The sequence below is a fragment of the Leucopleurus acutus genome (assembly GCF_964270905.1).
Source record: "Leucopleurus acutus genome assembly, chromosome: 4".
In the NCBI taxonomy this organism is placed as follows: domain Eukaryota; kingdom Metazoa; phylum Chordata; class Mammalia; order Artiodactyla; family Delphinidae; genus Leucopleurus; species Leucopleurus acutus.
Genome location: NC_139146.1, coordinates 125,125,084 through 125,139,951, shown reverse-complemented (window position 1 = coordinate 125,139,951; position 14,868 = coordinate 125,125,084). Strand labels below are relative to the sequence as shown.

Sequence of the window (14,868 nt, the reverse complement as noted above, 5' to 3'; positions counted from 1 at the left end):
GGCACAGGGTGCATGGTGGCTCGTGGTAAATCCAAACTATTAAGCTTCTGAGAAGAATAAACTTTTCACCTTAACCTTTAATAAGTAAAAGAACAAAGAAGAGATTTGGGTTACTTTGGGTACGTAGGCAGATCCTTTAACTTAAGAAAAACCTTGACAAGTTAAGTATTTTTATCATATTCTGGTAGTAGAATCTAGAACTGTTCTAGAATTTAGCTAGGAATCATGCTTTGAGCTTGTATTGAATTTTTTTTTACATTTTAATCATGTGGATCATGGTTTGTGGATTCAGTAAATGTTGATTCAGTAAATTATTTTAAATAAATTTTTCCGTTCATCTGTACTAAATATCACTTTTCATCCTCACTAGAACTGAAAGACAGCAAGCAAATTTTATCAATTACAAAGAACTTTAAGGTTGAGAATATCGGACCACTTCCTATAACTGTGACATCTCTGAAAATTAATGGGTATAATTGCCAAGGTTATGGATTTGAAGTTCTAGACTGTCAGCAGTTTTCCTTGGACCCCAACACATCCCGGGACATCAGCATTGTGTGAGCACTGGACTTTAACCTCATTTCAGTTTGGGGTCGCATTTACTATATTGTGGGGAAAAACTCTTTTTCATTGGTAAGATGTCTTGAGTTGTTTTCATGTTAGTATTTATCTTGCAGAAGTAAGAAATTCTGCTGCCATTATGATTATTCTGTTCTGTGCCTAAAATTAAAACCATCAAAGTTCATAAAGATGCCTCTTGCTGTCAGGTTTACTCCAGACTTCACCTCTTCCTGGGTCATCCGCGAGCTGACTCTGGCCACGGCGGCAGACCTGGAGTTTCGCTTCACTCTCAACGTAACCCTCCCTCATCACCTGCTGCCTCTGTGTGCGGACGTGGTTCCGGGACCCAGCTGGGAGGAGTCGTTTTGGAGGCTCACCGTCTTCTTTGTCAGGTAAGCTGCCACCTTCTCCACTGTTCCTCCCTCACTGAGTGGAGACGCCATCCAGCCGAGTTGCATGGAAATGTATATTGCCCGGTGGCGTCAAAGCATATGAATTGAGTGGAATTTTGACATTCGTGAAGTAGACAAAGTAGTTCCTGGTATGCTTGAAGAGAATTTACTCTTCTCTAAACTAATTGTAGGAGAGTCGTAGGACCTAGGAGTGTAATGGACAGTTGAGTTCCATATATGTTCATTGGCCGTCCTGGTGGAAGATGTGAATGTTATACGTAACATTTAGGATATATGAACATCACCTGTGACATAGGGTGTGTTATTAGCTCAGTGCAACGGCAGTTTGAGATTAGAAGACTAGAATGACCCTTTAAAATGTGATTTTATCCTGGAAATGTCTTTAAAAATTGAACTGGTATGTCACAATTATAAATATTCACATTTTCAGAAACGGTTTTTTTGAATCTTTAAGAGATGTCAGAAATTATGGAGTCATTCCATATCCATAAGATACGGAATCTTAATAGCATTTCTTTAGACTTTTCCCATCGATTGATTCACCGCTCTTCTGTAGAGCTAGTCTTTTTTTTTTTTTTTTTTTTAATTGGCATATAGTTGATTTACAATGTTGTGTTAGTGAGCTAGTCTTTTTAAAGCCAGTCACAACCGGGCAGTAATGAACCCCGTTGCTTTCGTCCTCAGTTTGTCCCTGTTGGGTGTGATTTTAATAGCCTTCCAACAAGCACAGTACATTCTGATGGAGTTCGTGAAAACGAGACAGAGGCAGAATGCCAGCTCCTCTTCACAGCAAAGCAATAGTCCGATGGATGTAATCAGCTCCCATTCTCACAAGTAAGAATTCTTGTAGTGTGGGGAGAGGGTTCTCACCTTTGGTATGACTCATTTCTGATTTTATTTTAAGGTCATATACATTTTGGTTCCAAATTTGTTTCAGTACCATTTTCTTTAAGTCGCTGTTGTGACAGCTGCACCATTTCTTTCATTATAAGGTAGCCTTCACGTAAGGACTTAGTTTATTAAACTCCCAGAGCTTTAGGAGCACGAAAGGTGAGAGCTCCTTGGTGTACCCCAGATGGCTCCCTCTTTCTCATGGAGTTAGAAACAGAGAGGGAGAGGTTTACTTGGTTTGCCTTTATGTTAAATGTTTTTCTTCTTAAATCCAGAAGCAACTGCAAGAACTTTCTCGATACCTACAGCCCCTCTGATAAAGGTCGAGGGAAAAGCTGTCTTCCGGTAAACCCCCCGCAGAGCAGGATCCAGAACGCGACGAAGAGGAGCCCGGCCACCTACAGCCATTCGCAGAAAAAGCACAAGTGCTCGGTCTATTACGGGAAACACAAAGCCAGTGCAGCCGTCGCCGGCAGTGCCAGCGCCCCTGCAGAGGACAAGCAGGCCTCGGCCCCAGGCGGCTCCCTGGCTGCTGCTAAAGAGGACGCATGCCCTGCCGGGATGGGCGAGACCTGGGTGGGCCTCACGTACACAGGTGGCCTAAACGTCAACCTGCAGAAGCATCTAACTCTTCCCCAAAACTTACTGAGTAAAGAAGAAAACACACTGAAAAACGCAATTGCTGTCAGTAATACTTCTTCCGAGTGTCACGTGAAGGAGGGAGTACAGACATGTATGTTTCCTAAGGAAACGGACCTTCAGATTTCAGAAAACATAGCCGAGCTCAAGGAGCGAGAGGTCTGTCCTCTGAAGACCCCTAAGAAACTACCTGAAAATCACTTGCCGAGAAATTCACCTCAGTGCCAGTCAGACTTGCCAGAAATTTCCAGGAAAAATAATGGTAATTTTTCCATCCTCCTTGGTGACTCTTCTCTCTTGTTTGTCTCCAGTCTGTTCTTAGTGGAATTTGTTCTCATCTATGACTTTAGTTTGAACTGTGGCAGCTGAATTTTTAGTTCACACACAAAGTTTTATTAGCAAAGGTATAAATGTTGAAATACCATTTCTAAGAAGGAAAGTTTAGGACGGGACACCAAGGTTTTAGAGCATCGTGGTTAAGAAGTTTACTTTTTTCAGTCCATTCATTTAGAATGATGCGAATATCATATTGTATTGTTGGAATTTATGGACACCTCTTCCGAAGTTTTTTTTTTTTTTTTTGTGGTATGCGGGCCTCTCACTGCTGTGGCCTCTCCTGTTGCGGAGCACAGGCTCCGGACGCGCAGGCTCAGCGGCCATGGCTCACAGGCCCAGCCGCTCCGCGGCATCTGGGATCTTCCCGGACCAGGGCACGAACCTGCGTCCCCTGCATCGGCAGGCGGACTCTCAACCACTGCGCCACCAAGGAAGCCCCCGAAGTATCTTTTATCTTGGCTTTTCAGACTGTTTGCAGAAATCAATCAGGCTATGACATGTTTCTGATGGAACAAAACTTAACAACTCTCTGTATGTAACAGCTGCCACCATTGCATGCTCCTTCTCCCTGGTTCTTCTCTGGTCGTGTTCCTTGGTTAAAAGAAGGTAGATGTTCTCTCGCAGCAAATGCAGTTAATAAAAATGCAAGCAAAACTAGACTAGGAAGCCTACCTACACATACATTTGTCATTAAATCTTTAACTGATCCCTCTGGCTTCTGGCATAAGAGCCTGTGCTTATTTTTGTGTGTTTATCCTGATCATTTCGATAAGCACATTTCTACTCCCATTAAGGGTCAACTTTTTGACACTTTTTAATCTGGAAGAATCAGTTACCTTTGATCTTATTTGAAACATCTAAATATAAATAACATCATATTTTTCCCTCCTTGGTATTGTAGAGAAGATTGTATTCATTGATTGGCTGATTCTAATGAGCTTGATGCATTTAGTAGGGAAAATACCAACCTGAATTTTAAATGTTCCATCAAAGGGCATTTCTAATTCAAAAGGAAGGCAGGGTCCTCTGAGTAGAACATGGTTTGGGCAATTTGTGCATCACTCCCGGTGCCCCTTGTTCCACCCTGTTGGTGCCATTTCCCTGGCAGCAGTGCGCGCGCTTGAAGAGGACTCCTGTTTGCAGGGCCAGCTATCCCCACGGCCTCTCCCCCAATGTGTGAGTGTGCCCCCTGGATGAAGCCTCTACCAGATCTCCATGAAGTCACAGCATTCCTTGTCCGAGGGTGTTGATGGCGGGGCAGAGGGGTGTCTGTTCATCCATTTCTGTCCTGACACTGTCTAGGGCCCAGACTACAAAACTCTTGTGAAAGGGTGAAATTATGGAGTGAGTCTAGCTGGGTTTTTCTCTTGTTTCATGTGTCATTTAGGCCTGAGGACAGTATTTGACATAGGCTGACTTTACACAAACTTCAAATCAGACTTGTTTGAGGGACTTGTTCCTCCAGAAGTGCGTCTTCTGTGGTCCAGTGCATCCATCAGGCATCTGGGTAGATGTGCCTGCAGAACGCAAGGGCTGTGGCCTTGTGGGCGGGTGGATGGGAAGGCCTTCTGCTGCATCAGAGCTCTTTGAAGGGCGTGGGCCAGCCATGTAGTGCCAGGGGGGGTCAGAGGATTCGACTTGGTGCTCCTGGATACTCTTGTCCAGTACATGCTGTTTAATGCCTGTAGTTGAGCCTGGATGACCATATAGTATCTAATAACACTTCAGCAAGTGTGAGTAAATTTAACAAGGGAGCCCACAAACATAGGGTTTGCTTGTATCATTGTCGATGGCAAACCCGCCCCGAACCTTTCCTCCCTGTACAGATGACTGGTATGCTTATGATGCTTTAAATGAAAACCAATCTCTCACTTCAAGAATGTTTTTAAAACTGCTCTTTAGCTGACTTGTCAGCCTGTTAAGCAGTATCAGGGTGATTGCTGGTCAGATCACATAAGATTTGATGAAAGAACTTTGGCTTTCCACCATGTTCATACCAGCAAATTCAAAGGTGCTAATTTGCAGCCCTGTATTTCTCTCCAGAATTATTCTGTCAGCAGGAGGTTCCTCACAGGGAAATCCATTCACTGACATGTATTTGGTTCTGACTGTTTTCTGTTTACATCACTATTCTAGGAAAATATCAAAGAGGTTAAAAAGTAAGCAAGCGGCCTGCCGTCAATTTACAATTTAAACATTTTAAAGAACTGAGAATTTTAAAAATAAGAAAGGACTGAGAAATTTAGGGGAAGCAAATTGTAGTTTGAAGGTAAGATACGGAGTCTTTTGGTCATATTGAGGGTTCAGGGTTCCTTTGTCAGAATTTGAAGGAAAGCATTGTAATAAGCTGGCAGATGGCGACAGGCAGGGGGTCACAGGGTGTAAAGGACACTCAAGAATGAGAAAACCAAAAACGTAAGAACCTTCCAAGTTTTCCCTTCCAACTTTGAGCATCAGTTCTTTTCTTATTTTGAAACGGATTTCACTTTGTGTTTCCCTCTTAAGATCCTTTCTAGAATCTGAAGAAAACAGCTTCAGTCTTGCGAGCTGAACCGATGGCCCCTCGGGAACTTCCACTCACTCAGTTGAAACCAGTCAGTGTCTGTGCCACATTCTAGCCATTCTCCCAAAGTACACAGACGTTCTTAGAACCAGGTCTAGTGACAAGACTGCCTTTGGGAAGGGGGACTGGGGAGGTGACCTTTCTCCCGAGAGTGCCTGAAATGGCATCCCGAACCCGCCAGAACTCCTGGAGGTGCCTGAAGCACTGGGCCTTTTCTAATTCTGAGACAGTTTTTTTTTTCTGAGGGTAACTTCTTGTGTGAGAACGAAATCTTCCAGGCTGTATATTAATGGCTCTGGCTACGTGCTCACCGTTGTTGTTGTGGAGAAACAGAGTGTTTTCTGAATAACAGAAAATGTGTCACCCCTTTCCTGCTCTTTCCCTGCCTCCTCCTGAGAGGCCTGTAGAAAATCATAAATTAAAATTCCCGATAGAAATGCAGTCTCTTGACTTGTTTTTTGGCATCAGCCTGTCAAACAACCGTGAAACAGCGACGCCTTCCAAGCATGTGTTACATGGTCCAGAGTCTCTTGATGCTCTGACAACAGCAGGGCTTTATGTGTCATGTAAGGTGAAATTTGTCTCTTTTCAAACTGTTTATAACTGTTATTTTTTCATTATATGATCAAAATAATACAGACTTAGAATTAGGGCTAGAGGCAAATTGCTTCTGGCCTCAGGAATAGTTAGCAATTTTTTCGTTGTTTCTGCTTATAATAACGTAAAGGATAATGAACTTTTAAATTTAATAATACCCTAAAACCTTGAAATTAATAGCACATGAAAGTTTTCACTGAATTAGATAGATACCTCCAAAATTTCTGAAATACCAATATTTGCAGAAATTCAAAAAATAGTCTCATTTGCACAGATACTGGTAACTGGAAATGAAGATCTAGTGGTTTACTCAAAATACAATTAGATTTGATTCAGTAGAAATCCAAGCAGGATTCTGGCCTGTTAACTTGTTCCTGTTCTTGTATTTGTGTTGTTATCTCTGTGGCTCAAATACTCCTACTCCGTGAGATAAATGGCAGAAGAGCGCATAATGCTGTGAGTAAGCACACTTAGTAGGATGCCACGGGATGGCTCCATTTTTTAAATGAAGTGTATGCTCACGGTATTTCTGAATTCTTGAATATTGTCGTGATAGAATTTCTCAAAGGCTGCATTTGAATTCATTTTATTGTTGGTCCTAATTCTTGGCCCCCACAATAGGCATTAGTAATTTTCGGAGAGTCTGTGCTTTATCCCTTTTTAGGGGGTAGTTTAGTGTTGGATATTAAATTTGGATCCTTCCTAAGAAACTTTGATGGCTAATACTTTTAGTGCGATTCTTGGCCTGAAGAAAACCATTTTCTCATGAATTAAGACCCTAGGAAAGTCACAGCACATTTTTGGAGGAGAATATCTATATTCCGTTCATACCTATGGCTTCCGGCATCTGAAGTGATGTCTTTGTTTATGATGTCTTTTTCTGTTTGGACCCCCGTCTCCCTTGCTCTTGGCTTTTTCCTGGCTCATTCGCGGTCCTGGATGGTTTCCTCTGTGGGCGTCTCACACCCAATCTGTGTTGCAGAGGAATTTATGCTTCCCCAGCATTTTTATGGCTACGTAATATTTACATAATTTTCCGTTAACAAAATAAAAGAATGCTTACCTTTTAAGCGTCATTGTTGAAATGTATGCATCTTGCTTTGAGTGAGCTTGATTTGTAGCTTCAGGATTGCAGGGTCTGGAGGGCGTTTGACCCCTCCTGTCATTTGGGTTGAGAGCCTCGTGCAGCCCCAGGCCCCTCAGCAGGGCCGGATGGGAGCCGGCAGCCTGCTCTGCTATGATGTATTTGCACCGTAGGCATCTACACTTTCTCAGATGGCCAAGGTGTCGTGAGGGATTTTCAGTTAAAGAAAAAAGGGGAAGGTACTGAAATCCTTTCTGATTCATATTAGAACACTGAGCCCAGTTATGGTGGGGTTGAAGTCTGTTTGACCATATGTCAAAGTCAAAGATAGAAGAGGAAATACACTTAGGAATGACGTCACTTGAAAAAAAAAAGGAAAGGTCACGTTTCAGATGTGGTTCCTGCCGGTGCAGACCTTGCCAGCGTGATTGTCTCGCACTTGGTTCTCACCCCGCAGGTGCTGTTCCCAGGGCAGGTGGGCGTTTCCTGCAGGAGAAGGCCCTGCCCTCCAGCAGTTCATGTGTCTATCGGTGGTGACCCTTTATATTTCTGTCTGTTCTGGTTGCATCTCCATAACAGTCAGTCAGGGTAGTCAGAGGAAGTGGTATTGTCATTTCATAAATAAGGAAACTGGAGCTCAGGGAGCTTAAGAGACTTACTTCTGATTAGTAAAACTAATTAGTGTCTGAGTCATGACCAGAACCCAAGATCTTACCTCCCTCTCTCCTTCCCCTAACTTAAAAAAAATTGTGGTAAAGTACGTAGAACCTAAAAGTTACCATTTTAAATTGTAAAGCTCAGTGGCATTAAGTACATTCACATCATTGTACAACCATCACTGTCATCCATTTCCAGAACGTTTTCATCATCCCAAACAGAAACTCCATACCCATTAAGCAATAATTACCCGTACTCCGTCCCCGCACCCCCATGGGAGCCACCATTCTACTTTTTATCTCGATGAATTTGATGACTCTAGATCCCTCAAACAGATAGGATCACACGATATTTGTCTTGTGACTGGTTTATTTCACTCAGTATAACGTCTTCAAGGTTCATCCATGTTGTGTCACGTGTCGGAACTTCATTCCTTTTTTCCCTCATCTTAACCATTTTTGTGTGTACAGTTCAGTAATGCTAATTATATTCACACTATAGCGCAGTGAATCATTCCTAATGGCGTTCCATGGTATTTACCACATTTTGTTTATCCTTCCATTCGTCCATGCATGTTTGGGTTGTTTCTACCTTTTGACTTTCATGAATAATGCTGCTATGAATAATGGTGTGCCCCCTGCTCTTTCTTCCCATGACCTCTTTTAATGACTGTTTGTAAAACTCTTAATATAAGTACATTTTCACCTGTAAGCAAAATAAATTTCTAGAGCATTGTGGATGTCAAAACAGTCCTTAAGTCTAAATCTCATTAAATCAAATGAGATTGTTTGGTGTAGGAAGAAGATTTAACTATGGGGAATGTGAATGGAAATAATTAGCTAGAAATTGAATCATTTTTATTTATTCAAGGGAATAACCAGCAAGTGCCTGTCAAGAATGAAGTAGACAATTGTGAAACTTTGAAAAAGGTTGACACAAGGTCTGCTTCAGAAAAGAAGATTCACAAAGCGTCTAAAGAAGACATATGTTCTGAGAAGCAGGACGTACCTTCAGTCGAGGTCTGTATTCCTTTTTTTCTTGCCTATTAGAACAAAACCCAAGTTTAGGACTTAGAGTGCAAATATCTATGTAATAACTGTACGTCTGTATTTCATACTTCTCAAAGAGGATAGTTATGTATTTGAATCCACACTGATAATTAGTGAGGTTCATGTATTGCGAAAGTTTATCTTCTAATTATACAGGAGATACTAAAACAATTTTTGGTGATATCAGATAGCTTTTATTCTCAAGAGAAGCTGTTCTTAAGCAAGTGGATTAACTCCTGGGTAGAGATGGTGGAGTAGAACCAGATCCCATATCTTGCCTCTCCAGTTGTTACCCAACATCCATTTTTAGGGCAAAATCTTGCTGAGTTAGAAGCATTGTCCAGGATCCACAGCTTCAGTGCATGGGCCCTGGTGTGACAGAATCCCAGAAGAGAGGGCAAAGCCTGTGCCCAGCCAGCTCTTTCCCTTCCCACCGTGTAGGCCACTGCAAAGTGTCTAGAAAGCAGAACCCAGCCCTGTATCTCATAGGAACTAAAGTTCCCAGATAAAGGTGGGAAAGGGATTTCGGAGAATTCATCTACTTCATAGCAGGACAGAGCTATCTGTGTATTAGCATAAGCACAGTGAAAAAAAAATAGCATTGCAACTGTTCAAATATACTATAGTAAAAAATGAAGGAAAGGAGTAGAACGTACAGAAGACAGACCAAGATCCCAATCTAGATGAAAACATATCCAGAGACCTGAAGGGAACTCTGAAAATGCTTCACACTATAGACTATGAATTCAATAAAATTCTAGCTTTTAAAGGCAAATTAGTATACTACGATGAGGTTGGAAGAGATATTGTAAAGTTAAGTCAATAAATGTAGACAGTACATTACCTATTCAGTGGCCGAAAATTGACTTATTGACAAATTGACTTATTGACCTGAAAGAAAGGCTTTGAGGTAATCAGAGTGAATGTGGAGGAAAAATTTTAAGAGATTGTAGATTTTGGAGAAAAGATGATGATAGATAAGGGGACAAAGACAAAAACAGTCCAACATCAGAATAATGATTGTCTCAGTAAATGGCCCAACAGTGGATGAGAAAAGCATTCAGAGATGTAATAGAAGAAAAATTTGCCAATGTGAGTGAAAAACTGAATTTAAAGATCCAAAGGCACACTGTGTACACCAGGAAAAGTTGATGTGTGATATTGGACATAGGCACATCCTGGTTAAGGTGTTGAACTTAAAGCTTAAAGAATTGTGCGGAAAAGGCAGGAAAATCAAGAAAGACACACCCAGGCTTGCCTCAGACTTTGTAGAAACATCTAATGTCTGAGAACAGTGGAACAGTATCTTCGAGAGAATGAAAATGTGAACATGAACATTATGTCCAGTGAAGCTGGCACTCAGGCACGAAAGCAACAGGCATTCATCTGTAAACTCAAATGAACTTGGGAGCCTTCCTTGAAAAATGAAGTTAGTGAAATTTAGCCAACCAGGATAGAAGTTTGAGGAAGCTGTGTTAAAGGTCTTCTGAGGTTTCTCTCCATTTTATATCCAGAACTTTGGTTAAACAGTGGGCAGTTATGGTTGCAAAGTGGATCGCAAATATTAAAACTTTAACAAAACAAAAATAGTAATAAAATCTGCAAAAAACAGGGGGTGGGACTGAAAGGTAAGTGAAAGTAAGTTTTAATTTTATCTTTCTTGGTAGCTAGCCAATCCTGTGCAAAACTGAAACAAGTAGTTTAAAAGGGTGAAAACCTACGAAAATATCTTTCACCATCTTTTTCTTAACCTTAGAGAGATCCTTAGGCAATTAATGTATCATGTGGAGAAGAAAGTTGGCATTCCTTTGGTTCTACTTCATTTTCTTCTAAGTTCAAATAAAATTGAGCCTTAAATTTATATTTAAAAATAATACATGGTCCTGGTGTTCTAAATTTCTCCCATCATCTGTCCTCCCATCCTTATGTATGCATAGGTTCTTAAAAAGACATTAAAGAATAAGGTTTGCCAAATAATCAGTGGGAGAACCTGCTTATTTCTGAGTGATGAGATTTTGCATGATTTCTTTTCTCCTCCTTTATGCTACTCAATTTTTGCTTAAACTCTACAAAAAGCATGCATTTTTCATTTAAGTAAATGGAATGAGAGTGATACCAAATAAGAAAATCGCAGACATTCCAAACCAGGAATTTGTGGTCTGTCAAGAAAGACATTTCCATGTAGTCAAGTGCTAAAGTCAGTGCATAGTAGAGGGGATTGCAGAGATGGGAACGTCAACGTAGCTTGCAGGGGCCATGGGAAGCCCCGAGGAGGAAGGAACTTGTGCAGGGGGAGTGTAGAGAAGCAGAGGAGGGGAGGGGGCAGCCGGCACCACCGGGTCTCGTGGCATGGTTGGGAGCAGTGAGGGAGTCGTCTGACCGAGAAGGAGCTCAGTCAAGAGGGGTAAGGAAGGGGAGGGCAGAGGCAGAGTCCTGCCCACTTGCCAAGGCCCTCGTATGCCAACTCAGAGTTTAGACTTTAGTCCCTGGATCTCAGTGGGAGACACAAGGAAGTAAGTAAGCACAAGCACTAAGAAGGGAAGGTTGCCTGCTCAGGAGTTTCAGGATCAAATTTTTAAAAGCGCATTGGTCCAAACAGAAAAGTCTTTTTGGAGGATTTGGCCTGAGGGTGGCCAGTTTGGGGACCCTGCTGCAAATCATGGAATGCTGTCGAAGGGTCCTGAACCGGGCAGGGGGTGGCGGGTAGAGGAGGGTGTACAAGAAATGGAAAACAACCTGTGGACTGCGGTCTTCTTGAAGGTCGTAATTGAGTATCTTTCAATTCAGTTTCATGGAGATGGGCAGGGCACCTGTTACCAGTGTGGTGGTTTAGCGAGTGCTTGAATGAATGTGTGAATAATGCATTTCTGAAGGATCAGTCCAATGTTTTGGAGGCTGGGTTGGGGAGGGCAGAAATGGATACCAGCTCTCTTCTCACCGGGAGGCTGCTTCTCTGCTGGGAGGTGTGATGTAATCAAGATTCTGTTTGGGCAGGAGCAGGGGTGAAGGACGGGAAGAGGAGGTAGGAGACAGTGTAGAAGAAAGACCAGCAGGACTTCTTAGCATCTGGCTTGCAGAGCCATTTGCAAAAAACAACTCCAAGGTTTTAAGTCTGGGTAACTAAAAGATGGGGAATTGGGGCTTCATTTTTATGTTTGTCAGGGCCGTGTTGCCTCGTGGTTAGCAGCATGGACTTTGCAGCTGGTGTGAGCCCAGCTCAACACTTACTCTGTAACATTGGGCGAGTTACTCAACATCTCAGTTTCCTCATCTGAAAAATGAGGGTAATAATAGTATCTCTGCCTCCTAGGTTTGTGAGGACTGGAGGAGTGAATATAGCAAGTGGTTAGAATAGCAGCACTTGTGAAGCACTGCCCAGTAGTAAGAATCAGAGAGGTGACGGGTGTGACTGTGGTCATTGCCAACAGAGGGGGTTGGCTGGACTTGGACGTGGCAGAGCCTGGTAGATGGGAGATACCGAGCCAGAGCTGCCATGGTGAGGCCGGCCCGGGCCTGGGACGTGGAAGTTGTTCCCGTGGAGTTTAGAATTGAAGGGTGACGTGAATTCTCTGGTGTGCGCGGAGACCAGCGGCCCGAGTCTGCTTGATAGAGCAGGTATAGTGACGGAGGGCAGGCACGCCGGCCGGGCCATGGAGACAGGGCATGCAATCAGGAGCGGAAGTCAAGCCATTGGATCTGGGGGAGGAGAGACTGGACACACTGGGAACGGGGACGTCCGTGCTGCCCTGCAATGAAGTGGAAGCCGAAGCTGAGTGGTGCCGACCCCTCCCAGATGTGTCCTGGGAGGAGAGGTGGGAACTGAGCACTGCAGGGCCCTCAGTGCAGGGCTGTCTGGAGGGGACCCTGAGGTCAGGCTGGGGATGCTGCACCGTCTTCCGTGTGTGTGGGTGCCGTGCCCCCACCTCACATGCCCCCCAGCCCCGAAGTCTCCCCTGGCTCCCGTCCAGACTCGCCCTCTGCGCCGGTGCCCCCGGCCGTGTCTTCACACCAGGTTGAGGGGGCCACGGGCCGTGTCTTGATCCCTGTCTGTGGCACTCAGACACTTCTTGGCCTTGGTCCCAGGGCTTGGGTGGGTTCCTCCTTCCCTTCCTGGTCTGTGGTCCTGGGCAGGACGGACGTCTGCTCTGGGTGCGGGCTGCAGGGGGGCTGCAGCGGGGCTGAGGGTCTGGGGGCTTGGGCTGTGCTTGGGGCTCCGAGGTTGCCTGTAGTCACCTGGGCAGGATGGGGGCGGAGCTGTGGGCTTTCCTCTCTGCTGGCTCTGGGGGCCACTCTCAGTTTTGTAGGCTCTTCTTTAAACCACCTTGAGTGTACTTTCCATCCCATTGTTTATTTGGAGAAAATCATTCTCAATAAACACATTCCCAAGTGCAGTGCTCAGTGTTTGTTTTTCTTGTACGTTCTTGGAGCCTGACTTTGCAGCTTAGAAAATTGTACAGATCTGTCTATAGCACATGGGGAACATTCCTCCAGATTTATTGGCAGAGGAGGTTGAAGACCAGATTTGGGAGCTGCAAACTAAATTTTAATCCCAGCCCTGGCTGTTTATTTTCTTGTAAGCAGATCTTTTTTTTTCCCCCTTAGAAAAGGAATTCATGATTATTACAGAAGCATAAAGAAGGGAGGGCAAGATCTGTCCAAAATGGACCACTTTTTGCATTTTTCTGTATTCTCTTCCTTCTCTATGCAAGTGTTTAAAAACTTGGGATAGTTATTATTGTGTATATGGAGCCTTGTTATAATGTCGTAATTCTGAATTTTCTCATGTTAGAAATTAATGGGAAACTTTGTTTTCAGTGGTTACATAACATTCCATCATTTAACTGTGCCGTAATCCAAACCATTCCCCAGCAGTTGGACATTAAAGTTGTTTGCAACTTTTTATTTTCATAGTAGCATGATGAACTAAGTCTGGCCTGTATATCTGGTACGTCCTTGCTATAGGTTTCTAAAAATAGAATTAGAGTGTCCACTGTCAGGGCCCCTGGTGTGTGCCGCCAGCTCGCTCTCCGGAAGCAGGGTCCCGGTTTCCCCTCATGCCCGGTGCACGACAGCCATTGTGTTACTCTGGTCTCAGCAGCACCGTTTTTGGGCAAAATCTTAGTCAGTGGGATAGGTAAGTGATGGTGTTTTGTTTGTCATCTCAGTTTGCCTCCCTTACTAGGGAAAAGTAAGCATTTTCCTTCATTTTTTGTAAAATTCTGAAAAACACAAGCAAAAAGTCATTCATCCACGATCCTGCCACTGACATTTAAAAATATATATATTTTTTCTAAGTTAAGAGGTGAATGTCTGACCTGGTTTCTCTTGCCCTGCTGAGAGACACACGTGGTACCACACGCCGCTTCCCTAGCCTCTCCTCGTGTTTGCAGGCATAAACACGCAGTGTCAACACACTTGTGTTTTTAAAGCCAGAATGGAAAGATGAGGTAATTGGTCTCTTCTAAAAACATACTTTATTATTAACTATTTTGGAGGAACTCTTCATGTTTTTGGCCTTCTCTATTTCTTCTGTGAATTTGCATTTCATGTCCTTTACCCACTTTTCTATTGAGTGTCACTGTTTTTTTCTTGTTTTCTATGAGAACATAGGTGAAGGTATTAGCTCTTTGTCTATCAAATAGTATCAGATTTTTTTCTTAGTTTGTCATTTCCCTCTTATTTTTAATTCTCTTTGACTTATGTACAGTGGTTTTAAGAATGCCTTTGTGCAGTCAATCTGTGATTTCTCTTTGATTTCTTTCTTTTCTTTTACTATTAAAGCTTAGGAAATCTTATTTCCCCACCCTGCGGCCGGTTAAATTGTCCCTCATTCAGGGAGATCAGAGAACTTAGTTCAAATAATTCAACAATGAAGATGATAATAGCTAAGTCTTATGTAAACTGCTTACTACTGTCAGGTACTTTAATCCTCACAACAGCCTTTTGGAAGACCTGGGAAACCGAGGCAAAGAGAGGTTAAGTCACTTGCCCAAGATGAGTCAGCTTGTCACGCGAAGTGAGGTTCAGACCAGGTGGTTTGGCCACAGAGACTGGTCTTAATTTCAGGTCTGCGTGGAC

The 14,868-nt window shown here is 43.2% G+C and overlaps 1 protein-coding gene across 1 annotated transcript in view; it reads left to right on the top strand.

Annotated features, from left to right (window-relative positions):
- TMEM131L (transmembrane 131 like) overlaps positions 1-14,868 on the top strand; it is a 159,852-nt gene that overhangs the window by 125,635 nt on the left and 19,349 nt on the right. Inside the window, exons 22-26 of the mRNA XM_082837961.1 lie at positions 371-557; positions 768-953; positions 1,659-1,808; positions 2,141-2,766; positions 8,612-8,760. Of these exons, the coding sequence (XP_082694087.1) occupies positions 371-557; positions 768-953; positions 1,659-1,808; positions 2,141-2,766; positions 8,612-8,760 (1,298 nt within the window). The remainder of the gene's footprint in view (positions 1-370; positions 558-767; positions 954-1,658; positions 1,809-2,140; positions 2,767-8,611; positions 8,761-14,868) is intronic.